This window comes from Eumetopias jubatus, unplaced genomic scaffold, assembly GCF_037043125.1.
Source record: "Eumetopias jubatus isolate StellerSeaLion01/CBP00866 unplaced genomic scaffold, mEumJub1_p1.0 scaffold_6, whole genome shotgun sequence".
In the NCBI taxonomy this organism is placed as follows: Eukaryota; Metazoa; Chordata; class Mammalia; order Carnivora; family Otariidae; genus Eumetopias; species Eumetopias jubatus.
Genome location: NW_028274812.1, coordinates 49,556,602 through 49,580,407, shown reverse-complemented (window position 1 = coordinate 49,580,407; position 23,806 = coordinate 49,556,602). Strand labels below are relative to the sequence as shown.

Sequence of the window (23,806 nt, the reverse complement as noted above, 5' to 3'; positions counted from 1 at the left end):
GCTGTTGGCATTTTGATAGGGATTCCATTAAATCCATAGACTGCTTTGAGTAGTATAGACTTTTAACAATATTTATTCTTCTAATCCATGAGCATGGAATGTCCTCCTATTTAATTTCTTTCATCAGTGTTTTATAGTTTTCAGAGTACAGACCTTTCGCCTCTTTGGTTAAGTTTATTTCTAGATATTTTATTATTTTTGGTGCAATTACAAATGAGATTTTTTTCTTAATTTTTCTTTCGGTTGCTTCATTATTAGTGTATAGGAATGCAACAGATTACTGAAGAGAAAGTAACTTTCTTGAAGAAAGTTGTACTCTGGAGAGATGGTTTTTAAAAAACATATTTGTAAAATTTTCTATTGTTAAATGAATTTGTTGATGAAAACAATGTATACTATCTATAAAAACTCTCATATCTGCACTATTAAAATAATTTTAGAAAAAAATTTCTAACCTGTTTAAAAAATTTTATTTTTATTTATTTATTTATTTTTTAATATTATTATCAGGTTTCCAGTGTTTTTTTTTCTTTTTATTTACTTATTCATGAGAGACAGAGAGAGAGAGAGAGGCAGGGGGAGAAGCAGGCTCCCAAGGAGCAGGGAGCCTGATGCGGGACTCGATCCCAGGACCCTGGGATCATGACCTGAGCCAAAGGCAGATGCTTAACCATCTGAGCCACCCAGGCATCCTAAAAATATTTTAAATAAAGATTTCAATGGTCTTGAGTTCTTTTGCTAAAGTTTATCAAATGATGCAACATCTGATTAGCTAGCAAGAACTGACATCAGAAAAGATGGAAACATACCAGCCAAATTCAAAGAAAACTTTTGCCAATTAGTGAAAAAGACTGAAAAATGGTATTATGATTTAGTAAGCATAGCCAGTGATACACATCTTACATGTTTATTTTTGAGGTCTTTGTTCAGTTTTGACAGTCAATAAAACTTAGTATTGAAATCAACTGGACTTAAGATAAGACTTTTGAGTAACTGTATCTCAAAGACTTAATGAGACTTCCAAAAAACATAGACATATTTAATTACATTGTTTTTACTAACACTGCTATTAATAGTTATACCATTAACAAATAGAAAATAATTTTATTTTATTTCATCTTTATTTTAAAGTTGTATTTATTTTTATTCAATATTTATCTTTATACAAATTGTCTCTTATTCCTAGTTTTGAATATTATCTCTATAATAAAATATGGAATATTATTATGAAAAATCATTAATAAAGTACATTATTTCACACTTTGATGTATATCATTAATAAAGAAATGCATATATTTATAGTAAGCATGCTATTGTTTTTTAACTGATATAGGCATATGATGTAAAAAAGTCAGTGCTAAATTTCTGCAGACACACTACCCACCCAGATCTTGGTGCTGATTTTCTGCAAGATTCCCTAATTTATTAAAGGGGGTTATATTTAACATACATCCAAAAATGCATTTCAGAGCTGCGGTAATTACTTATTACTGACATCACTTCCCTAAAGAAAAAGAAATCCAATTTCGCTTTCTAAACGAAAACTTCAGGTTGGTGGCATGACATACTCAACCTGGGAAGGTTCCTAGGACTATGCATAGAAGAAAGTAGAGGATATAACAGAGAAGATAAAGGACTTTTATTTTTACTCACTCCATTGACCATCAGGAGCACAAGGCCATTGTCAGCTGGTGTTCGAACTTCTATGTCAAAGCGAGTCACCTGACCGAATTTCCCCCTCCTTGTGATATCCCTTACCACGGCGTAACTAGAGCCATCGAAGAAGTAGCTGGCGGCCCGACTCTGAGTGAAGGCCAGTTTATCTCTGAAATAAAAATGCAAGGATCATAAGAACATGACAGTTTGCATTACGCTTTTCACATGAGGCCTTTTCATCCCAATGTCATGACATCTTCCATGGACCTTACAGCATTTAAATATGTGGAATTTAAGAAACAAAACAGATGAACATAGGGGGGAAAAAAAGAGAGGCAAACCAGAAACCAGAAAACTATAGAGAACAAACTGAGGATTGCTGGAGGGGCGGTGGTGGGGGGAGACGGGTTGGAGGGATAATAGGCATTAAGGAGGGCACTTGCTGTGATGAGCACTGGGTGTTGTAAGTGATGAATCACTAAATTCTACACCTGAAACTAATATTACACTGTATGTTAACTAACTGGAATTTAAATAAAAACTTGAAAAAAAAATAAACAAAGTTACGATGTCTACATGGAAGACATGGAGAAGTATTTACAGGTAAGTTAAATGAATGGTTTTATTTTTTATTTTTTAAATTTTTTAGTTTCAGGTTTAGAATTTAGTGATTCATCCCTTACATACAACACTCAGTGCTCATCACAGCAAGTGTCCTCCTAATGCCTATCACTCATCTAGGCCATCCGCCTGCCCACCTCCCCTCCAGCAACCTTCAGTTTGTTCTCTATAGGTAAGAGTTTGTTTTCTGGTTTGCCTCTCTCTCTCCCGCCCCATGTTCATCTGTTTTATTTCTTAAATTCCACATATGAGTGAAACATACGGTATTTGTCTTCCTCTGACTGACTTATTTTGCTTAGCACTATACTCTCTAGATCCATTCACATTGTTGCAAATGGCAAGATTTCATTGTATTCCATTGTGTGTGTGTGTGTGTGTGTGTGTGTGTGTGTGTGTGTACCACATCTTCCTTATCCTAATGAGTTATTTTGAATGGATTTCTTTTCTACCCTTTGTGCTAAGACAACAGAAGTTTCCAGTCTCTGGAATCCTTTTTTTTTTTTAAGATTTTATTTATTTGTCAGAGAGAGAGAGCACAAGCAGGGGGAGGGACAGGCAGAGGGAGAAGCAGGCTCCCCGATAAGCAAGGAGCCCGATGCAGGGCTCAATCCCAGGACCAGGGACCATGACCTGAGCCAAAGGCAGCACTCAGCTGCCTTAGTCAACTTCACTGACTAAGCCACCCAGGAGCCCCATAGCCTCTGGAATCCTCAATTAAAGCTGCAAACAAGTTGTTTAACACTTTTAATAATTGTACATGATCTTCTGTGATAGAGAAGAACTGATATGATTTTTGCAGGCATGATTATTATGCAATTTCAAGACTGGTTTCCCCAAAGAAAAAATTGAGAACCTGAATATTGATCCACGTTTGTTTCATCTGCGGCTCTCACATGGCTATCAAAGTCTTTAGTACTCTTAACACTTTCTTACCTGGCACAGGGTACTGACTTGGAGGGATCCATGTTATAGATGTGCTTAAAGTTGTACAAGCTGATCACATCATTATTCAAAGTGGCTAATTCCAGGCAGCCAACGAAGCCAGGCAGGTTTAAGCTTGCTGGGAGCTGTGCAACAGACAAAGTCAATTACCCCATGATCGCATTTCACCCAGATGATACAGAACAGACAATGGGATAGATAATGATGGGTCAAGGGGAACTGCCCATATATATAAATATCTTTCTAGACCTGTGTCTCCTCTGGGCCAGATAATTTAGATAAACAATGACTTTTCAGTTGTGCATATATAGTAGAGAGAATGGGATTTGTTGAGTATATACTATGTATCAGTCACATACTGAACAGCGAATTCAGTACCAAAATCAATTCTTTCAGCAGCTCTTTGCAGTAGGTATTCCTGTTTTCATATTAACAGAAGGAAAGTAATTCTCAGAGAGGTTCAATAATATGCCTGTAACTCATAAGTAAGAGCCTTGGGATCGAAATCCTACATCAACTCCCTATCTCCCTATCTGGGCCTTTCATTTACTTGCCCTTCACCAGGTCTCATACTCCAGCCTAGGTCCACCCCTTTCCTCATCCCAAGTATTTTATTTCATGTCTATATTAGTTGAAATAACTGAGGTATTGAAATGTCATTGTGAACCTAGCAAACCCACAAGGTCCACACACTCTTGCAGTAGTGGGTGGGGGTAACATCAATTACATATACATGTATCTGAATGAAATGAATTGATATTCAAGTGTTAGCTACAGCTTGAAAGCACTTGACACCATGAAAATATGGGTAGCAGAGACCAGATTTATATACCAGATTTATAGAAATATCAAGATTTCTATCCCACCCCCAAATCTTTGTAGGTTTTATGGATTTTAAAAAGCAATCAGTGTAGATTTTCAGTAAGTCCAAATCTGGCTGGATAGCTTACCTTGAAGTTTGAAGGCACGCCACCAACATAAAACACAGTGTCCTCAGGGTCCAGATCCAACAAGGAGTCATCTCCCGCAAATTCTCCCTTTTTAATAAACTTTTCCTCTGCAGTGCTACTTAGACTTGGGACTGTCAAAAACACCTTTCCATGTTTTCCTACCCTGTTAAGAATTTTCAGTCTTTATTAGCCAGATAATTTGTAGAAAATATGTTTTTTTAAATATCAAAATGTGAATGTTCCCTCATCACAGAATTGGTGATTTGACTTTATCACCTGCGTAAGCTTTTACAGAATGTCAACAATCAATGGAAAGAGGAAAAAGAAGACATTCCATCTTGGAAATAACGCCTGGATTGGCCAGATAAAAAGATTGAATAATCAGATTGCTCTTTAGAAATGATGAGTATTTTTTTTCTAATCTTTTGTTTTCCACTTAGGTATTTGCGAAGGACTATAGGAATAATGGAGAAAAAGAGGAGCAACAATAAAGGGAAGAAAATGCTATTTAAACATCCACAGGAAGACTGTGTGTGTGCGTGCATGTGTGTGTGCGTGCGTGCGTGCATGTGTTCAACAGATTTCTTATGAAATGTGCACAGAAGCCATGTTCACTTTACCTTTCAATCTTGACAATGCTGAAGTAGGCAGGCCAGGAACTGACGGGTTTGGAGTCCAGGGGAATTTCTACATCCTTAGCTCCCAAATTATAAATGTATACCAGGTTATCGTTTTTGATTGCAAGACCCATGTATTCTTTTTTGGCCTGAAATGTCAAGAAGTCACTTAAATACAATCCATATGAATGAACATCATATTTTGTTTTCATTTCTTTAGAAGACAATCATCAATCCAAGTGCTTGGCTGTCTCCAAGGCAAATCCAGCCTGAATTATTACGAAGTTTCTGTTAGATTGGGCAGTGCCTTTTCCTTTCCAGCCTCCCTGTGGCTACATCAGTCTGCTGCCCCCTTGTGCGTGTCCAAGTGCATCCCGGACAGGGAGGCAGGCAACTGCAGGCTTGTGGACATTCGATGGCTTCCAGGAGTGTGCTAATCCTGTCTGGTTAACCCAGGGACATAATGCAGCCTGCTGATACCGATTGCTCTGCCTCTTCAAACAGGGTGCAGCATCAAACATAATAGAGGACTCTGTGTCCCCAGAGTCCTTGAAATGCTACATTCAATGAGCAGTGTGAGGCTGATAATGAAGCAGCCCCAGAAATATCCCACACAAAGAAGGAATTACTTGTCTTTAAATCACTACTTCAGTCTTGGCATTAAAGTGATCTGTACTTTTTGAGTTACCAGAATGGGAATTTTGTTTGTGTGCATAGGTAGTTTTGTTTTAAGGCAAGAGAAAAGCACTTGTCTTTCCTTTGAATATTATTCTCTCTTTTCAAATGTCATGTTCCCCTGGGTGTTATATGCAATTGATGAATTATTGAACTCTACATCTGAAACTAATGATGTACTCTATGTTGGCTAATTGAATTTAAATTAAAAAAAGGAAAAAGTTAAAAAAATAAATAAATTTACTAGGAAAAAAAAACCATGTGCTGCTCTTACATGTTTGCTTCCGAGGTACAGGATGAAGCGGTCTGTAGCCCCAGCCAGCTCTGACTGCTTCACGGGGGGAGGTTTCATGTACAGGCTCAGGGACGTGAAGGTCTTTAAGTCATCCATACTGGTTTTGGGGTGCACCTCAACTGCTGACTGGCCATCAAACATCATGGAGACTTGGATCTGGAGTTACAGAATGTTTCTGTTAAAAGCACCCTGCAGAAATGGGCACAGCTCTCTCCCATGGTTCCCAACGGGCTTTCCTCAGTCTTTATGGGCTCTCTGAGCCCTCCTCCCTTCCTTGTCCTTGTTTTCTGATGTCCTCACCTTGTGGGAGAAAGGGGTCAAGGCAGATGATAATATTGTCATTTAAATTTTAAAGTGGGGTGAAAGGAAGCCAAAAAAGCTTGACAAAGCAGATCCACGATGAGGATAAATACGAACTCCACAGTTAACTACACACTTGGTTGGAGTGAACTAAACAGCTTGACGGGATTCCTGGTCGGTTATACAATTCATGAGGCCCATAAAATTAACAACGACTAATTGATCAGGAGAAGTGTAACTCATCTTGGGTACTAATACAGCTAAAACTTTCTCCTCAGGGTCTTCAAAAGAGGAACATGAAGTAAGGCTGTGAGTAACATCCTTGAGCACGCCTGGACTGTTGGGAGGGTTCTAGACGCAGCTATGGAGTCTTAGGGACTTGAAACCTGGTTTTGCCTCTTACTAGTTATGTAACCATGAGCAAGTCACTTAACCTGCAGTTTCTTCAACTGTAAAGGGCTGACCAAAAAATTTGCTGAATGAAATAAGATAACAACTATAAAGTACTTTCCAGCTCCTGGCTCTATCATCATTATAACTGTAAAGAGGAGTTCATTAAGATGGTTCTTATAATAATTCTTAGAAAGGCATCAAAACAAAGCACAATTCAGTAGATGTATTTCTGAGAGTCCCCAAATGATAAGCTGAGCTGATCTAGTTCAGGGTGATTTTCTGAGTATTCAGAAGTGGAGGGACTTTTTATATCCATGCCACTCACGCAAATATTTCTGAATAATTAGATGTATTGACATCCATTATTTAATATGGATTTGGTTAATACTGATGGTCAGTAAACTCAAGATTATATTCCCAAGTGCCTAGAATACAGCTGTCCGTTGCTCGTTGAGTAAAAATCATCATCTTAATAAACAATCAAACAGTTCATGGAATTAAAGCCTTTCTGTTTGGTAAAAATTGAGTCTGAGAAGGAAATATATCTGCACAGAAAGCATCTTACTTCGGGGAGCCAAGTGGGCTCCCAAAGGCATTGCCAAGACTCTCTTAGGAAATGGTTTTAGGTGATTAAGGTCCCCAAATTCTTCTCCACTTAAATCAAATTACCAGAAAGCACTCACAGAAACCTAGCTTTGGAAATAATGTTTCTTTACGCTAAGTTTTCTTGAAACGCTCCCCAAAGTATCTAACAAAGGTAATTTGTGGTGTGGGACCAATTATCACATATCATTTAAAAGTTGGATATATTTACCAATAATAATCTCCTCCATTACAAAATAGTTTATTTCCAACTCTTCTTTCTGTGAGTAGTTAGGGCCCATGGTCTGTTCAGGCCAATTCGCAATTGAGAAAATAAAACCATATAATTCGGCTGTAAAAATGATGCCGTTCTATACATTAATAAAAAATAAATGAAAAAGAGGGCCAAGAATGAGCCCAATTTACCACACTGAAAACGTTAATTGAGTTTTGGTGTCGCCGTGTGGCTTCCGCATCTCAGGACAGGGCTTCTGCTGAGATTGTTCAGTTTAGGTGGTCTGTGATTCCTTGGTGATGCCTGTGGAGGGGTCCTTGAAGGCTCCCTATTATCAGTGTTATACCAGAGAATTCCTTGAAGAGGTAGATGGGCAAGATTATTCCACATAGTAATTGCACTAAAACACCTATTCAAATAATTAATAATAATAACAAGACTAAATCAAGTCTTCTATTGGTGTTCGCTTTACTCAATTTCTTTTGCTCTATGAGCTTTGTTGACTAGGTTAACCCTGTGACTCTTAATCTTGGCTATCCGTAAGAATCACGTGGAAGCTTTTAAAAAATACAGGTACTGAGCCCGTCCTCTAGAGAGCCTGATAGATGGCTATGAGGTTGGGACTGGGAACCAGTTTCGTTTTCAGAGCTCCTCGTGCAATTCCAATGAACAGATCCAGATGGTGCTTAGAACTATTGAAGTGGACGGGGCACCTGGGTGGCTCAGGGGGTTAAACATCTGCCTTCGGCTCAGGTCGTGATCCCAGCGTCCTGGGATCGAGTCCTGCATCGGACTCCCCGCTCAGCGGGAAGTCGGCTTCTCCCTCTGCCTGTGCCCTCCCCGCCCCGCTTGTGTTCTCTCACTCAAATAAATAAAATTAAAAAAAAAAAAAAGGAACTACAACAAAAAAGAACTACTGAAGTAGAAAGGTTCCAGGCTCTGGCAGCTGCCTGAGGCCTTGCGGTTCGGTTTCACGGTCTCACGATCAGTGAGTACTGACGCAGAGTCCCTTTTACCTTGCTGGCTACGCTCCTGGTCTGAGCAATAAGCTCCCGGATCCTCTGGATGCTGGCAGAGACGTTGCTCGCAGGCCGCTTCTGTTCTACGGTGCGGAGCTGATCCAGGAGCTGAGGGACAACCTCTGTCAGATTTCTTACTGCAGTTAATAAAAATTAATTACTTGAGTAAATATCTCAACTCTATTAACTAATATTAACTATATTTAAGGAATCAGGTGAAGAGACAACAGACACAGGGTTACTTCTGTGAGAACTATAATTATTTGTAATCCTGCAAAATGAATAGTTAAGCCCAATACATAAGCGATTCCTATTTTGTGGCATTTATAATGTCTATCGGTCTACAAAGTATTTGTAGAGTGAGCCAACTTATAATGTACATTTCTGAAGGGCAGGACCCACGACACATATACAGATGTTCCTTTCACCGTGTAGCACAGGGTCTGCTTGCGTTTCTAATGGAACTCATATAACAAGTCTAAAGGAAGGCTGGGCAAAAGAAGGTGGGAAAGTTGCTTCCCAGGGTGCCTATTCCTACATCACACTGCGCTGCAACGTTCCACGCAGAGGCAGAGCTACATGGAGGAAACAACAGAGAACCCAGAAGAGTGGCAGTTGTGCCAAGGAGGGGGTAGGCGCCATGGTCTATGGGCCCAATAAGGGTGATGGTATAGACACATCATACTGACTCTGTAGGTTATGATTTTTTTTGTTTTGGGTTTATTTTAAGGTATGAGGTACACGTAGAAAAAGGAATAGGGGCACCTGAGTGGCTCAGTTGGTTAAGCACCGGACCCTTGATTTCAGCTCAGGTCATGATCTCAGGGACGTGAGATTGAGCCCCCGCGCCCGCTCCGCACTCAGTGGGGAGTCTGCTTGTTCCTCTCCCTCTGCTCCTCCCCCTGCTCACATGTTCTCTTTCTAAAATAAATAGATAAAATCTTAAAAAAAGAGAGAATAAATCATATTTATACGGCTAGATGAGAGAAACCCAAAACAGAGAGAATGGCATAACCTTCTCTAAGATTTCATGAACTGGATCAGTGGTTCTCAACGTGTGGTCCACAGACCAGCAGCATCAGCATCATCAGGGAACTTGTTAGAAATGCAAAATCTGTGGCTCCAACCCAAACCTGCTGAATCAGAAACTGTGGGAGTGAGGCCCGGGTGATCCTGAAGTGCACGAAGGTTCACGAACCACTGGACTAGAGAATGAATATCTTTTGGGTATTCTGCCAGCGAAGGGCAGAGCCATGGTCGCTAAGCTATAGCAGCCGGAAAAGAGGACGCCTTTTACTGGAGCCAAACTAAACTCAGATCCAGGAGAACTATGTCAGTGAGGACCAAGGATAAGTCCCTTTTTTGTATTTAGGAAGTAGGGTGCTTCTCTATCGTAAGGAATGGAATTAAGGAAAATAATAGCAATTATCACTTTATTGTATTGATTAATATAGAGATAAATATTTGTTGTTTGCATGACTGACCGCAATAGCCATTTTATAGTATAACAGTCTTTAAAAATTACAGGTAGTAATTTAATGTGTTACATTAAATTTTGATTATGGAAATGTATATTTAGGTTTTCCCTGTCCTCAGTTCTCTGAGAAAGGGAGCCACCTTTTATTGGAGTCTTTATAAAGTCTCTTATATTGTGGTATGCTCTTTCATTTACTTTGATTTGAACCACAAAATGCTACCTGAGGAAAATACAGAGGTCTGAAACGGTTTCAATTAGTGGTAGTTCTGGATGCTTATTGGAATCATGGATTGGACTGAAAAAGGAAGAAAAAAACTTAACACAGATTTAGTAAATATTCCTGAGGCTCTGTATCTATAAATGTAAATGTTAGATGTCATGTAGACAAATCTTTGAAAGATCAAGTTCTAAATGTAATTAGGTGAGCGGTTACATGGAAGAACTCACAAATATACACTTAAGAGATGAACATAACAATTGTCTCCTTGTAATGGGAATGAATATTTGTGACCTGGGATAAAATTTCTAGTAACAGATGGATCATATATGGATTAATAAAGTTGTTTCTTAACTCAGGTGGAAGTGAAGGTAAATATGTTCTGCAAAACCATGCTGGAGAACAGAAAGTTCTAGTCACGACAAAGGCATTGATATTTAAGAGGTAGAAGAGATTAAATAAACATGGTAATATGTGATTTTAATATCTGTGTATAACTAAATAAATTAGGTAGATAACAGAATATTTCATTTTCATTGCTATAAATTTGTATTCAAGCTGGCCAACAAACTGTTCTTCTATTTTTTTTTTTGAGATTTATTTATTTATTTGAGAGAGACAGAGAGAGAGCGTGCATGAACAGGAGGGACAGAGGGAGAGGGAGAGAGAATCTCAAGCAGACTCCATGCTGAGCAGGCAGCCCGGTGTGGGGCTTGATAACCATGACCCGAGATCATGACCCGAGGGGAAACCAAGAGTCGGAAACTTAACTGACTGCACCACCCAGGCACCCCGAAACTGTTCTTCATGAGAGCCTTCAGTTATGTTTGGCAGTAGTCAGTACTTGTTGGTAATAACCTGCTTTACTCAGGTAAAGACAAAGCAATGCAGTTTAGTAAATATATTTCCTAAAAGTAAACCAATATTTTGTGATTGATGTTCTTCCCCAAAGGAACAGACTTAACATTGACAAAAATCAGTGTTGCCACTATTTCATCTAGAAAAAAAATGATTCTTAACCAATCTCTCTAGTGTTTTTTATGTGAAATATATATTTCACATGCACACACACATACATATATTGATAGACGAACTGAGCAAAATTTTTCATTTTTTCTAAGCTAACTTCCACAATATTCCAATCTAACATCCAAATGAAAAAAAAAGTGCTTCTTAACGAAAGACGTGTTGAGCTTAATGGCCAATTCAACTGGATGCAAACCGTGATACCTGCATCTCGGGCAGAGTTCACTGCAGTGTTGTAAGCAGAAGAGTCAAAACTCTGAAGATTTTGCGACCAGTTGGTTAGATTGTTAGCCATGGGGGTGGCTGCCTGCTGGACTTCCATTGTGGTCTTGTTAGCCTCCTCCGTGATCAGCTTCGACTGACCCAGGCGCTGCTGAGCGTCACCTTCACACAGAGCACAGGGACACTCACTTTGCAGAGAAGTGGGACATTTGTTGGGAACATCAACATCCATTTAATCACTGGGATAAAACAGACCTCAAGTTTTGGATTTGTAAGCCGCACAAAGATCTTTAAATATATGTTAATTATGGTATAAGTTAGAAAATTGTTAAGGTAGCATTAAAAAATGAGCTTGAAAGACTCTAGAGTCTCATTAAAATAATGTAGCCCACTTAAAACATTTTCAAATTAGAGGTATATTTTTTAAAAAGCAATTAGTATTTCTTCAGGTTAGAGACCTGGTGAGAAATCCACAGAAAACACGTATGAGATTTTGTCTCATAAAATGTTCATGTCTGAAATCATTGTAAATATCACTTTCTTCTATGTGGGACACCTTTTGCCATAAAAATGATGTTCTACTACAGAGGTAAATCAGTAAGGAAAATTATTTTTAAATAGAAAAAGCAAGTTTCAAAATAGTATCTATAGTGATATTCTATTTTTATTAAAAATGTGTATTTAAAATAAAAATAATGTAAGTTTACAACAAAATGTTTTTTTCCTAGGTAATGAGCTTATATAAGATTTTTCTTCTTTCATTCTTTCTTTTTCTTATCTGTATTTTCTACTCTTTCTATAATAATCATGTATTACTTCTGTAATAAAAGTCACTCAGGGAGGTTGTAGCTTTACTTTTTCTTAAGTGGAGAAACATTTAATTCAACCTCACACGATCTGAACTCTGACGGATGCAGCTTTGAATGCTGGGTCTGCTTTTGGGAGCTGTTCCCAAACCTTGACAAGCCTTAGGGTTCACCACCATGTAAAGGCAATGGTGATACTTCCCCAACGTGACATAATGTATATAAAACACAGCGCAGTGCCCAGCATGTGGTAGCTCTGATGGTGCTGCTGACAGCAATTCTCAATGGATGACACCTTCCTGGTTGGGCTTTTGGTGTACTATGATACATTAGCCGGATTTGCTCTGTGTAGGAGAAAACTCACATCCAGCAGTAATGTGTCCACTTTCACTATACCAGCGAAGGCACATCTGGTTCCCAGCCCATCTTTTTAAGATACACTGTAGTCCCAGATTAGGCAAAATGAGTGCTCTTGTGTCTCCATTTGGCTTGGTGGTCTCCCTACCTGTACTATAAGAATGACATGGCATGTAACAGAGGCAGATATTTACAGTTGGGGCCAGAGAGATCCCGTAACAAAATTAGGTCATATTTATTAATGAAGAAGGAATGTTCACAAGGAAGTGGGTTACCAAATAGTATAAGCAGCATGATCTCATTAGGGCACACGCACACATGCACATGCACAAGTACACACACACACACAAATGCTCTCAAATTTAATGGTCACCCCTAGGGTGGTATGATTATAGCTTTTACAATTATTTTCCAGGATGTGTGTGTGTGTGATGAACATAGTTTCTTTTGTCACCAGAAAACAATATTTACTTATAAAAGAATTTCAAGTAAGGGATCATGTGCTCCTTCCTCAAGCGTTTATTTTAATCCCAGCAAAAAAACAGATGAGGCTTAAGTTCTTGTCTGTGACCCTTACCTCTCTCTGTGGCTTGTAGTCGCTTAATGGCATCATTCAATCTGTTTTTGAGAGCACTCTTCCTTGCTAGGGCTCCATCCACACGCCTGTTGGTGTCAGCTACTGCCTCATCATTGCCTATGGAGAAGAAGAAAAAAAAAGTACGAGTAGAGCCAAGATGCTAGGGAAAAAAAAAATTTCCATTTCAACAAGGAAAATTCTGATCTGTACCATGGAGTTATCTATAATATTCTGAATCTGGTGCGAATGTAGAACACCAGTATTGGAAAGTGGCATTCCAATTAAGAGGTACAGGACTATAGAAGACTAGTAACACTGCTTGGGAGTGATTTAGGATGCCATCAAGTGACTCATAAAAGGTGCAGAGATAATGGCTAACTTCTTTGAAAAATACAGCACTGCTGTGACTTACAACTCTTAGCAGCAGAGTCGATAAAGAGCTGAAAAGAAAAAAGTCTACATTTATTGTGATGACTGTTATATAAGAATAATTCTTTTTTCTTAATTTTTAAATAAAATTTTAATTGATATACAACATACATCTAGAAAAGGGAGCACATTATAAACGAATTTTCACAAACTGAGCACAGAATATAAGCAGTGCCAAATCAAGAAAGTAGAACATTATTGCTACTCAGTTTCCTGGGCCCTCTATGATTACCCAAGGACGACCACTATTCTGAATTCTATCTCCATCTGTTAGTTGTGTCTGTTCTTAAACTTTATTCAAACGAAATGATACAGTATTGTAATTTTTATACTTTTTATATATCTGTTTTAATTTCTGTAGTGTGATAAGTCTTGATATCTGGTGGTTTAATTCTTCCAGCTTTGATTTTATTCTTCAAGGATTGTGCTGGCTTCTTAGCTCCTCCCACACTCATTTCCATAGAAATTCTGGGATCATCTTCTCTATTTACATATGGTTCTGGTACTTCGGTTGGTATTATATTTAATCTATAGATAAATTTGGCAGAGTTGTCATTTTTACAAATTTGAGTCTTCCAGTTCATACAGTTTTTATTTATTCTTCTTTAGATCTAAATTCTCATTTTGATCTCCACTTATTTAGACCACCTTTAATTTCTTTCAATAGCATAGTGTAGTTTTATGTGTAGAGATCTTTTCTTTCATCAGCTTTATTCCTAGGTATTTTATGCTATTGTAAATGGTGCTATTTTAAAAAGTAATTTCCAATTTTATTGTACATAGAATTAAACTGGATTTTTACACATTGAATTGGTAATGTGGGGTGTCTTTCTCTTGTTTTTAATCTTAGTGGGCAAACTTTAAATATTTCAGTATTAATATGCTTGCTGACTATTATTTTATTATGCTTTCTTAGATTACAGAAGTTGCCTTCTATTCTTAGTTTGCTATGAGTCTTTTTGAAACATGAATGGATATTGAATTTTGTTAAATGATATTCCTGCATGTGGTGTGATGATCATAAGAAATTTCTGATATATTCTTTAAATGTGGTGAATTACTACTGATGTTTTTAAATGTTACACTATTCCTGAAATCCTGGAATAAACTTAACTTTGTCACGTATTACCATTTCAGTGTGTGTTAGATTTGATTTGCTAATACCTTGATTAAGATTTTCACATCTCTGTTTGTGAAAGAATTTGGCTTATAATTTTCCTTTTTTTATAATGTCCTTATCAGGTTTTGTATCTTAGTTTTGTTGGCTTCAATAGAACACGTTAGACGATACTTCCTCTTTTTCAATTTTCTGGAAGAATTTATATACGAGTGGTGTTATCTGTTTAGATGTTTGGAAGAATTCACTGGGGAAGCCATCTGAGCCTTGAGATTCCTTTGTGGGAAAGGTTTAATTACCGATTAAACCTATACATACATATGTACATATAAGTCTATCAGATTTTCTACTTGTTCTTGTATGAGGTTTGATAGTCTTATTCTTACAAAACAACTCTTGAAAGTGCACTTGCAACATAGTCTCAAAATGGCTTATTCTGGAGCAAATCTAAACAAGTCATGATGTAATATCTTGTTGTCTGAACTGAAGGATGAACTTTCCCAAGGATTCTTGGTTCATGCTTTGTTTACTTCCAAAGCATCAGGAAATTTATGCTTTTTGACAAACAGAGAAATCATTTATTCACTTCCTATTATACTCTTCTCTTTCCCTCCAATAGGCTTGTAAATATATAGTCTCCCATGGTGTAATTTCTCTTTTCTATTATAGTCTTTGTGCACTTGCCTTCTTGTTCGGTTGTCTTTCCCCACTTGGGTGTAGTGGGTATAAAATGAGTGGTGCTGAGTTGATTCTATCACCAAGTACAACGTAAACAAAGTACAGGCACTTCTTTCATATTTCCCCTGGGGAGTGCCAAAAATTTCCCAGAATACAAGGAGGGACTTAAACATACTTTGTATTACACCCCCTTCTCCCTTTTTTCTTTCAATTTTTGAATATTCATAATACAAACAATCTTTTCAGATCTTCCTTTTGGGTTTTGTAGCTGCAAAAAACGCTGACTCGTACACTGAAAAAGAATATATTTAACTTTATATTTGGAGCCCTTGATAAAAATAGGTGAAGAAAATTCTACTTTGGGCTGGATGTTTATAAGAAAAAAATGTTTCTAAAAAGTCTTTCCTATCTGAAACTTATTGTTTTACATAAACATTTTTCATTTTACAAATGAATTCAGTAGAAGATTCCTTTAAATAGCAGCTTCCTGAGTTTATTATAGATTGCTAACTCTTTGATATAGATAATGAAGAAAGGAAATCTGGGATATAAAGATTACCGATCATTGACAGTCATTTGGAAATGAATTAACAGTAATTTGAAACTGTAATGTAACTCAGTAGATATAGTTTAATCTGAAAATCTGAATTTATATCACAAATGTGTGTTGTATAAAGGTAGGCAAGTTCTGACCCACGCAGTCCTAACTCCTCATGGATGTCCCTTTTGCAAATAAATATGTGAAGAAATTTAACCAAACAAGATCATGAAATAGGTAACCAGATCTGCAAAATATCCAGAGACCAATGCAGAGAGATTTTATCTGTACTTAAAATACAAAACTTTGAAGAGATATTATTACTGGGAAAGAAAAATTGTTTTCATGAGGTTCAATAACTCAATAATGACAAGACTGCATTGCAAATTACCAAGGAGGATAAAATATTTAAGTCACTGTGTCCTGAAGACCCACATATTCTGGTCTTCACATCACAAGAAACAAAGCAATACATAGATATGGCAACATTTAATTAAAAATATTTTACTTTTAAGAGTATACTTATGATGAGCTCTAAGTAATGTATAGAATAATTGAATCATTATACTGTATGCCTGAAACTAATATAATGCTGTATGTTAATGATATTCAATAAAAATATATTTTACTTTTATATTCTAAACTGTTGCTGCTAATATTCTTTTGTAAAGAGTATGTTCGAGACTAGACTTATAGAATGAATGAATTAGAAGAGAACATTTTTATTGCCTTTGTTTACCCAGCAAACATTAAATAATAGTTGCTTTATCATAGCTAGTTAAATATTCTGCGTAGGAAAAACAAATGCATTTTTTTCTCCGTATAGTGCTCTTCGTAAAAAAAAAAAAAAAAAGAAAGAAAAAGAAAATGCATGGTTAGAACTGAGATTAACTGCTTTGATAAAATTATGTGACGTTTTCTGTTTCGAACTCGGTCTTTGTTTTTAGGTGGTAGTTAGAAGTTAGCTAGATAATGGATTTCCAACCTCATTAGTCAATGTACAACCAACCTTAGGTATGAGTTCATTAGCTCAGAGATGAGTAATGTTTAGTGAAATTCTTAGCCAATGCAATTGTTTTCAAGAGTAGCTCACAAGATTCAAAATTGACTAACATGATTTTGCTTTTATTTTTTCTTCCTTCCCCACTTGGATGTTCTTGCTTTCATAGATGCAAACACTAACCTTTGGAAATGCTTCTTCCCATATTGTCACTGCCTTGTTCTAAATGCAGTAAACTTAGAGAACACAAACTACAGGAAAGTGCCAATAACCACATGGCTCTGTGGTATCCTATCCTCCTGACTCTCCCAGTGCTGACTCATTACTTCATGTAAAATTTTAAAGGGCTTTCTGAATTGTCCCAGAAAGACTAAATTATGTATAATATAGTCTTAGTGTTAAGTGTATTTTATGGCATTATCTCTTGGTTTCTACTTGGTCATGATCTTGGGGTCATGAGATCAAGCCCTGCATCCGTCTCTGTGCTCTGCGTGGAGTCTGCTTGTCCCTCTGCCTCTGCTCCTCTGCTCCTCCCCCCACTCTTGAATAGATAAATAAAATCTTAAAGAAAATAAAATGTCCAATCTCTGCTTTTTTTATACCTTGAATCTCAGCAGGAACAATTAATGTACTATTCAGTTAAAAGATCATTTGTTCTTTAATCCTAGAATTTTGAAATCTCTATCCATATGCAGAAGTACTGTATGAAAGGAGAGAAGCAGCTATAAATCAGAAGAAAGGCAGGAAAGGGAAGATATTTACTAGGATCTGTCTTGGCTTGCAGTTCTCTGGCTTGACTGAGGAGATTCTCACTCTCATCCTTATGGTAAATGATTTGAGTATCAATCCCACTCACAGCCTACAAAGGAATTGCATAGAAAGAGTGAGAATTAGAGCAGGAGAAATCCACTTTTCACGGATTGAGGATTTAAATGACACCGTTTATCTGTTAAACACCAAGCAAAATTCATACAACTTCATTTCCATAGCTCAAAATCAAGGTCAAAAGGGACCACGAGAAAATAAAGTCCATGACGAATTCAAGATACATGTTTTTCAAGGAAAATTCAGTGAGTCTAGAACAGCATCTGGCCAAGGTCTCACCAAAGTGCTTGTCAAATAGAAGCCACTCAATAAACAATTTTTGATTTGAAAAAACGTGAATGTTGCGTAAAGCATCTTCTCTATCAGCACGGACTCATCTTAAATATGTTTTATTCAAGGACTGTGGTTTAAAAAGGCTGTCAAAGGAACTGGCATTTGCTGACAGAAGTATGGCACATTTTGAAGAAGTTGTGCTACTGAAACCTTCATAACAAAAATAAATTGATCTTTTCTTAGTTCTCTTGGCCTTTCTGCCATTTACATTACAGTGGAAGCTCAAGCGATGATATTAGAAAACAGTAAAGTCATAAGCTGGGCAAAGGCAATATATAAATGAACTTTAAAATAAGGGAATCCTCGGGGCCAGGGAGTGTGCCTGGCTGGCTCAGTCAGTGGAACATGTGACTTAATCTCGGGGTTGTGAATTCGAGCCCCACGTTGGGTGTAGAGATTACCTAAAAACAAAATCTTAAAAAAAAATAGGAATACTCACATCATAAATTCGGTCAGTGATATTCAAAGCCAATTCTGCTGTGTCATTGGCTTCACTAACATAATTGGCAATATTTTCGTAGACATTTGAAGCATCCAAAGCCTTCTGTACCAGCCCATTCATATCTGAACTGTGCAAATTCCTGTTAAAGAACAAACGTGTCATTATTCCTCTTTCTTACTTTTGTGGGAAACGGGGCCATTTTTACTGCTTGATTTGAATACTTCTGGGACCCCAGGGACCTCCTTCCTGTTATTCAAAGCCACCTGGCTTGGTAAGGTTTTCCCCAGCTGCCTTTCCTAAGAGCACATCTACTTTGCTCTCCTCTGCTTTTGGTGCCTCCAGGACTTTACCCCATTTTGGCTCCATGGAAGCTGTTTGCCGGGTAGTGGCCACAGGAAAAGGGAATGATGATTTAAAAACAGTCCTCTGCACCTCTTCAAGCAACAGTTTGTTTATGTGGTGGCAGTCAGGCCCGTGAATGAACCCACAGTCCTCCCCCACCTACTTACCCAAATCAGCATTGTTATTTCCTTTGCATAAGAGAAGCCAAGACTCTCAAAGATGGTGCACAGCCTCAGCACGGTGTTAGGTATTAGTTGGTTTCACTCTATTTATTCAACCTCCTGTTCACTTTAGAAAACATCGTATTTTCCCTTAAGAAGGGGAATGATACATACTGAGTATCTACGTGCAGATTCTGGGCTAGCCTTGTTGTGTATAATATGTCTTTAATTCTCACCACACCCGTGAAGTAGACATTGTTATTCCCTTTTCATAAAAGGAACCAGGGTGCATGTTGTTATGGTCTGTCTCCCTCCTGCAGCCCAGCTCCTTCCTTAAACTGCAAAGCCCTACTCACGGCCATTTCCACCCTTGCCCTCTACATCATGTTCTCTGCCTTGATGCCTTTCTGGCCTCTGTAAGGTTCATCTACTATTTACTGGGTACCCATCATGCACTGGGCACTCTCACATAGTGACTGATAACGGTATATGCCTCAGATGACTGATGTGGGGTACAACAGGGATAAACTATGTGAAATGCTTGGTCCTGTGCCTGTCATCCAATAAACATCAGGGTTTATTATTGTGCCTAAACTATTTCCTGAATTGGAATTTCAAATTCCAAGTGTATCCGTAGAATAATTCACTTTATTGACAAACACTTCTTCTTCCTCTCTAACATAAACATCCCTTCACTGCCACAGCACATCTTGAAACCTTTGCCTCAATTGTACTCAGTTTTAAATACACCAGTTGCATATTTTCTTCTCAGTCCCAGACACTGATGACTATTATCACTTGATTCATCGGTAACTTCCAGAAGATTCTCTGTGACCCAGTGTGTGACACTGCAGATCCCACACTGGCTCATCTCTTCCAACTGCCCTGACCTATTGAACTCAATTGATTCTCAGCTTCCACCAACCAGTTTCAGTCCCTGTGTACTCTCTTAGACTCAGAGTGACTTCTCTGTATTCCCTTGGCTACTTTCTTCTCTTTTGTCCAAGTTCATCATCATTGGGCTCCTTTGCAGGAGGGCTGACTTATCCGCTAGGCATAATAGGGCCCCACAAAGACTTTCTCATTTTCATTTTTTTTTTAATCAGAAGAACAATAAGGATACTAATAATGATTATATTAGTCTCAACAGTAGTCTTACAATGCTATCGTTAGTCTTTTTTTTTTAAAACACAATTTTTTTTAAAGATTTTATTTATTTATTAGAGAGAGAGAATGAGAGATAGAGAGCATGAGAGGGAAGAGGGTCAGAGGGAGAAGCAGACTCCCCGCTGAGCAGGGAGCCCGATGTGGGACTCAATCCCGGGACTCCAGAATCATGACCTGAGCCGAAGGCAGTCGCTTAACCAACTGAGCCACCCAGGCGCCCTACAATGCTATCGTTAGTCTTAACAATAGTCTTAACAATGCTATCATGACGTGATTTTAAATTTTTTTATGGAGGAAGGGGCCAACAGAGGTAAAAGTACCTAGGGCCCAGGAAAGTCATAATGCAACTCTGCTCTGCAGAGGTAATTCTAATCCAAATATTTGCTACTTTTTCCTACCCACAACCCGTTGTTCTGTTGTTCTTAGAAATGGCACAGAGAGGAAAATCTGAGGAAGTTTTAAAAGAAAGGGATACAAGGAATAAAATGTTACATGTATTCATTAATATTTTAAAATTTTGCTGGCTAAGATACAAGAAAGAGATTAAAAGAGTCTTTAATACCCTGTTTTCATTGCTAGGCACAAAACAGGTACTGCATCAATACATAAAATAAAATGTGCTTTTGAAATGAATGTTTCTTGATGAATTATGTTTATCTCTGTTTTACACACAAGAAGCAAATCATTGGGTCATCAGATAGATGATGAAGAATATTCACATTTTGAGGGGAAGACATTTATAAATTTGGATGTTTCCATGAATATATCCAGTCTGAAATATCCTAGATGCAAAAGGGATGTCAGGGTGATTAATATTTCTGATCATTTTTTCATGTAAAGCATGGGAAACTTTCTTAGAATCATGCTAGAACACTGTTGTTGCATTTAATGAAGGTAAGGATTGGGATCTCAATCAACAGGACATAGTCACTAAGATGACAAAAGAACAATGAAGAGAGCCACAGGAGTGATCTCAAAAACAATTATTATATCAATACAGCATATTGTCCAAATCGTATTTTTTTAAAAGATTTTATTTATTTATTTGACAGAGAGAGATGGACAGCAAGAGAGGGAACACAAGCAGGGGGAGTGGGAGAGGGAGAAGCAGGCTTCCCGCGGAGCAGGGAGCTCGATGTGGGGCTCGATCCCAGGACCCCGGGACCATGACCTGAGCCAAAGGCAGATGCTTAAAGACTGAGCCATCCAGGCACCCCAACCAAAATTGTATTTTATCTAAACTTCATTTTATTGGTTTGATCAAAAGCAAATTTCCTGGAAGCATGACACTAAGTAGTTATAATGCCATCTCGGACACCCAGATTTTACAGAACATCTATTTCTCTCTGTCTGTCTGTCTGTCTCCTCTCTTTCTTCCAATTCTCAGAAGATTTGGAGGGATATTTGAAAATTTTGACAATCAGGAATAAAAAGGTAGTTGAAGTTTGAACAAGAGTTATTATTGGTTCTTATTTTATTCATGACCTTTACTGATCCTTGTTTCTAATTGCCAGATTTGTAGTCTTTCTCTATAATTATCTCATCATTTACCTATCATTTCAAGGTCATGAATTCAATTCCAATCTTTCAGTACATTTCAATGAACGTTAATTGAGTGCCCAAAGGGTATGTGACTCTCTTTAGATGGTGTGAGGAAAACTGTCAATTGATTTTCTCTTAATCAGGTGTTGAAATCAAACATTTCCTGCTGGGCACTATAGAGTGTCTAGAGTATTTACCAGAAGTCAATTGTATTGCCAACTTCCAACCAGCTTTATTTAAGACCCTTGGGTATGGAAAGCTAATGCTGTCTGTGAAATAAATATGTGATGGTGGTAGAATTAGACCTTGTAGAGGGATCTGATTTACTTGATAATGTTTTTTTTTTTTTTAAAGATTTATTTATTTATTATTTGAGAGAGAGAGAGAGAGAAAGGGAGGGAGGACAGGGGGACAGGGGGAGAGAGAATGTCAAGAATCTCAAGTAGACTCTACACTGAGTGCAGAGCCAGACGCAGGGCTCAATGTCATGACCCTGAGATCATGACCTGAGCCAAAATCAAGAGTCGGCTGCTTAACTGACTGAGCCACTCAGGCGCCCCTTACTTGATAATATTTTGTGCAACAGTTATGTCCTTAACCAAAATGCCTTAGGTCACCCTATTAATAATTATAGAGCAGAACCACCCCTCACAACATAGGTCTCTAACCTGACAGATTTTTTTTTTTAAACCAAAAAACTCTCCCCAAAGCAATGACAATAAATAATGATTGGCTGGCTCTCAGACTGACCAACCAAGCAACCTACAAATGAACAAAAAACACAACCCAAAACCTAACCTGCCAACCTGTATCCCAGTAACTCTGGCAAGTGGAATTGAATAAAAATGAGTTATTCAGCCTATGCAGATATTTGCATTTCTGAAACCAGGATATTACCTGCTCAATTCATCAGCCTCTTGTTGAAGGTTCTGTGCATGGTCAACAGCTTCTTGGACTAAATCATGACTAAGGTTACTTAGGTTGGATAGTTTTCCTTGTAGTTCAGTTTTGGCTCCATCTATTTCCGCATAAATCCCTGATGCATTCTAAAGAAAATATTTTAAAAAGTGAATTGAATATAGAATAACTTAAAATCTTTTCCCCAGGGAGCACCAAAAGATAATCTGTAGTCTTCCTTATTATGAGGTTCAGTAAATTTCAGGCCAGGTCTACAGGAGTCTAAAATACTTTAAGTAGACTTTTGTCTATTTCTCTTGTATCTTCAACAACTCATTTTCTACTATTGTTTCCCTAGCTTTCAGACATGCTCTGCTTTCTCCCATCTGAAAACAAAACAAAACGAAGCTAAACCGAAAACCTCCATTACCCATACATCTCCCCAGCGTTATTACCTTACTTTTCTATTCCCTCCATAGCAATATATAGCCAAAAAAGTGTTTATGTTAGCTGTCTATTCCATCACTTTTTAATTCACTCTTTGACCCACTCCACTCTATTTTTTACTTTACTACTCCAACGAAACAGAAATTCAAATTAATGATATCTAAGTTACTGAATCTAATGAGAATCATTTTTCCCCCCAGTCACTCAAATAGTGATTCTAAACATTGGTACCGTTCTTAAGCCAATCATATTTCCTTCCTCCATAGCCATCTAATTCTAGATAGATCACTTTCTTTTTCTTTTTTTTATTTAGGAGACAGCAACTAACTGTAGTGGGGATCATTTTTTCTGTACTCCTGAAGTTTCCTCCCTATAAAGGGAGCTCAATTGGGAAACCTCAGACCTCTCCACCCCTTTCCTCACTCTGCTCCTGAGAGGGGGACCGGTTTATTTGATTGGTAAATTTTGGGGGAATAACTATGTAGGTTCTGTTCAATTCTGCCTTCTGCCTCTTGGTAGCAAGCTGCCAGCAGAAAGCCTGAGTTTTCCTGTGTTTGTCCCTAATGAAAGTTGTTCTGGGCAGAACCCCTACATGAACCCTGCCATGTTGCCCACCTGAGTGGGTAGCTCTGCCTAATTCTGGGATTGAATATTAGCAACCCCACTTGGCTAAGAGACCTAAAGCCATGACCTCATCTTAACTGCATCAGAAACGAGGGTTATATTCTTGGACTTTATATTTACTATTTTATTTATTTTTTAACTTGTTTAGAACTTGGGAGCTGAAAGGGGGTAATATTCTCCTCACAGACTCTAATACCAACAAAGAAGAATTGCAAACAATTCTTTGGCACCATCCTCCGGTCTCTCCCCCCACCAAAAAAACCCTGTACAGTTATTTATAGCTACTTCTTTATGTAC

General features: G+C 37.9%; 1 protein-coding gene across 1 annotated transcript in view; it reads right to left on the bottom strand.

Annotated features, from left to right (window-relative positions):
- Window positions 1–23,806, bottom strand: part of LAMA4 (laminin subunit alpha 4) — a 146,581-nt gene that overhangs the window by 28,477 nt on the left and 94,298 nt on the right. The window contains exons 13-23 of the mRNA XM_028104167.2: window positions 22,439–22,587; window positions 18,327–18,468; window positions 17,492–17,588; window positions 12,968–13,084; window positions 11,210–11,389; window positions 8,283–8,422; window positions 5,736–5,912; window positions 4,790–4,935; window positions 4,170–4,332; window positions 3,211–3,344; window positions 1,654–1,825 (exon numbers count right to left, since the gene is read on the bottom strand). Coding sequence (XP_027959968.2) covers window positions 1,654–1,825; window positions 3,211–3,344; window positions 4,170–4,332; window positions 4,790–4,935; window positions 5,736–5,912; window positions 8,283–8,422; window positions 11,210–11,389; window positions 12,968–13,084; window positions 17,492–17,588; window positions 18,327–18,468; window positions 22,439–22,587 — 1,617 coding nt within the window. The remainder of the gene's footprint in view (window positions 1–1,653; window positions 1,826–3,210; window positions 3,345–4,169; window positions 4,333–4,789; window positions 4,936–5,735; window positions 5,913–8,282; window positions 8,423–11,209; window positions 11,390–12,967; window positions 13,085–17,491; window positions 17,589–18,326; window positions 18,469–22,438; window positions 22,588–23,806) is intronic.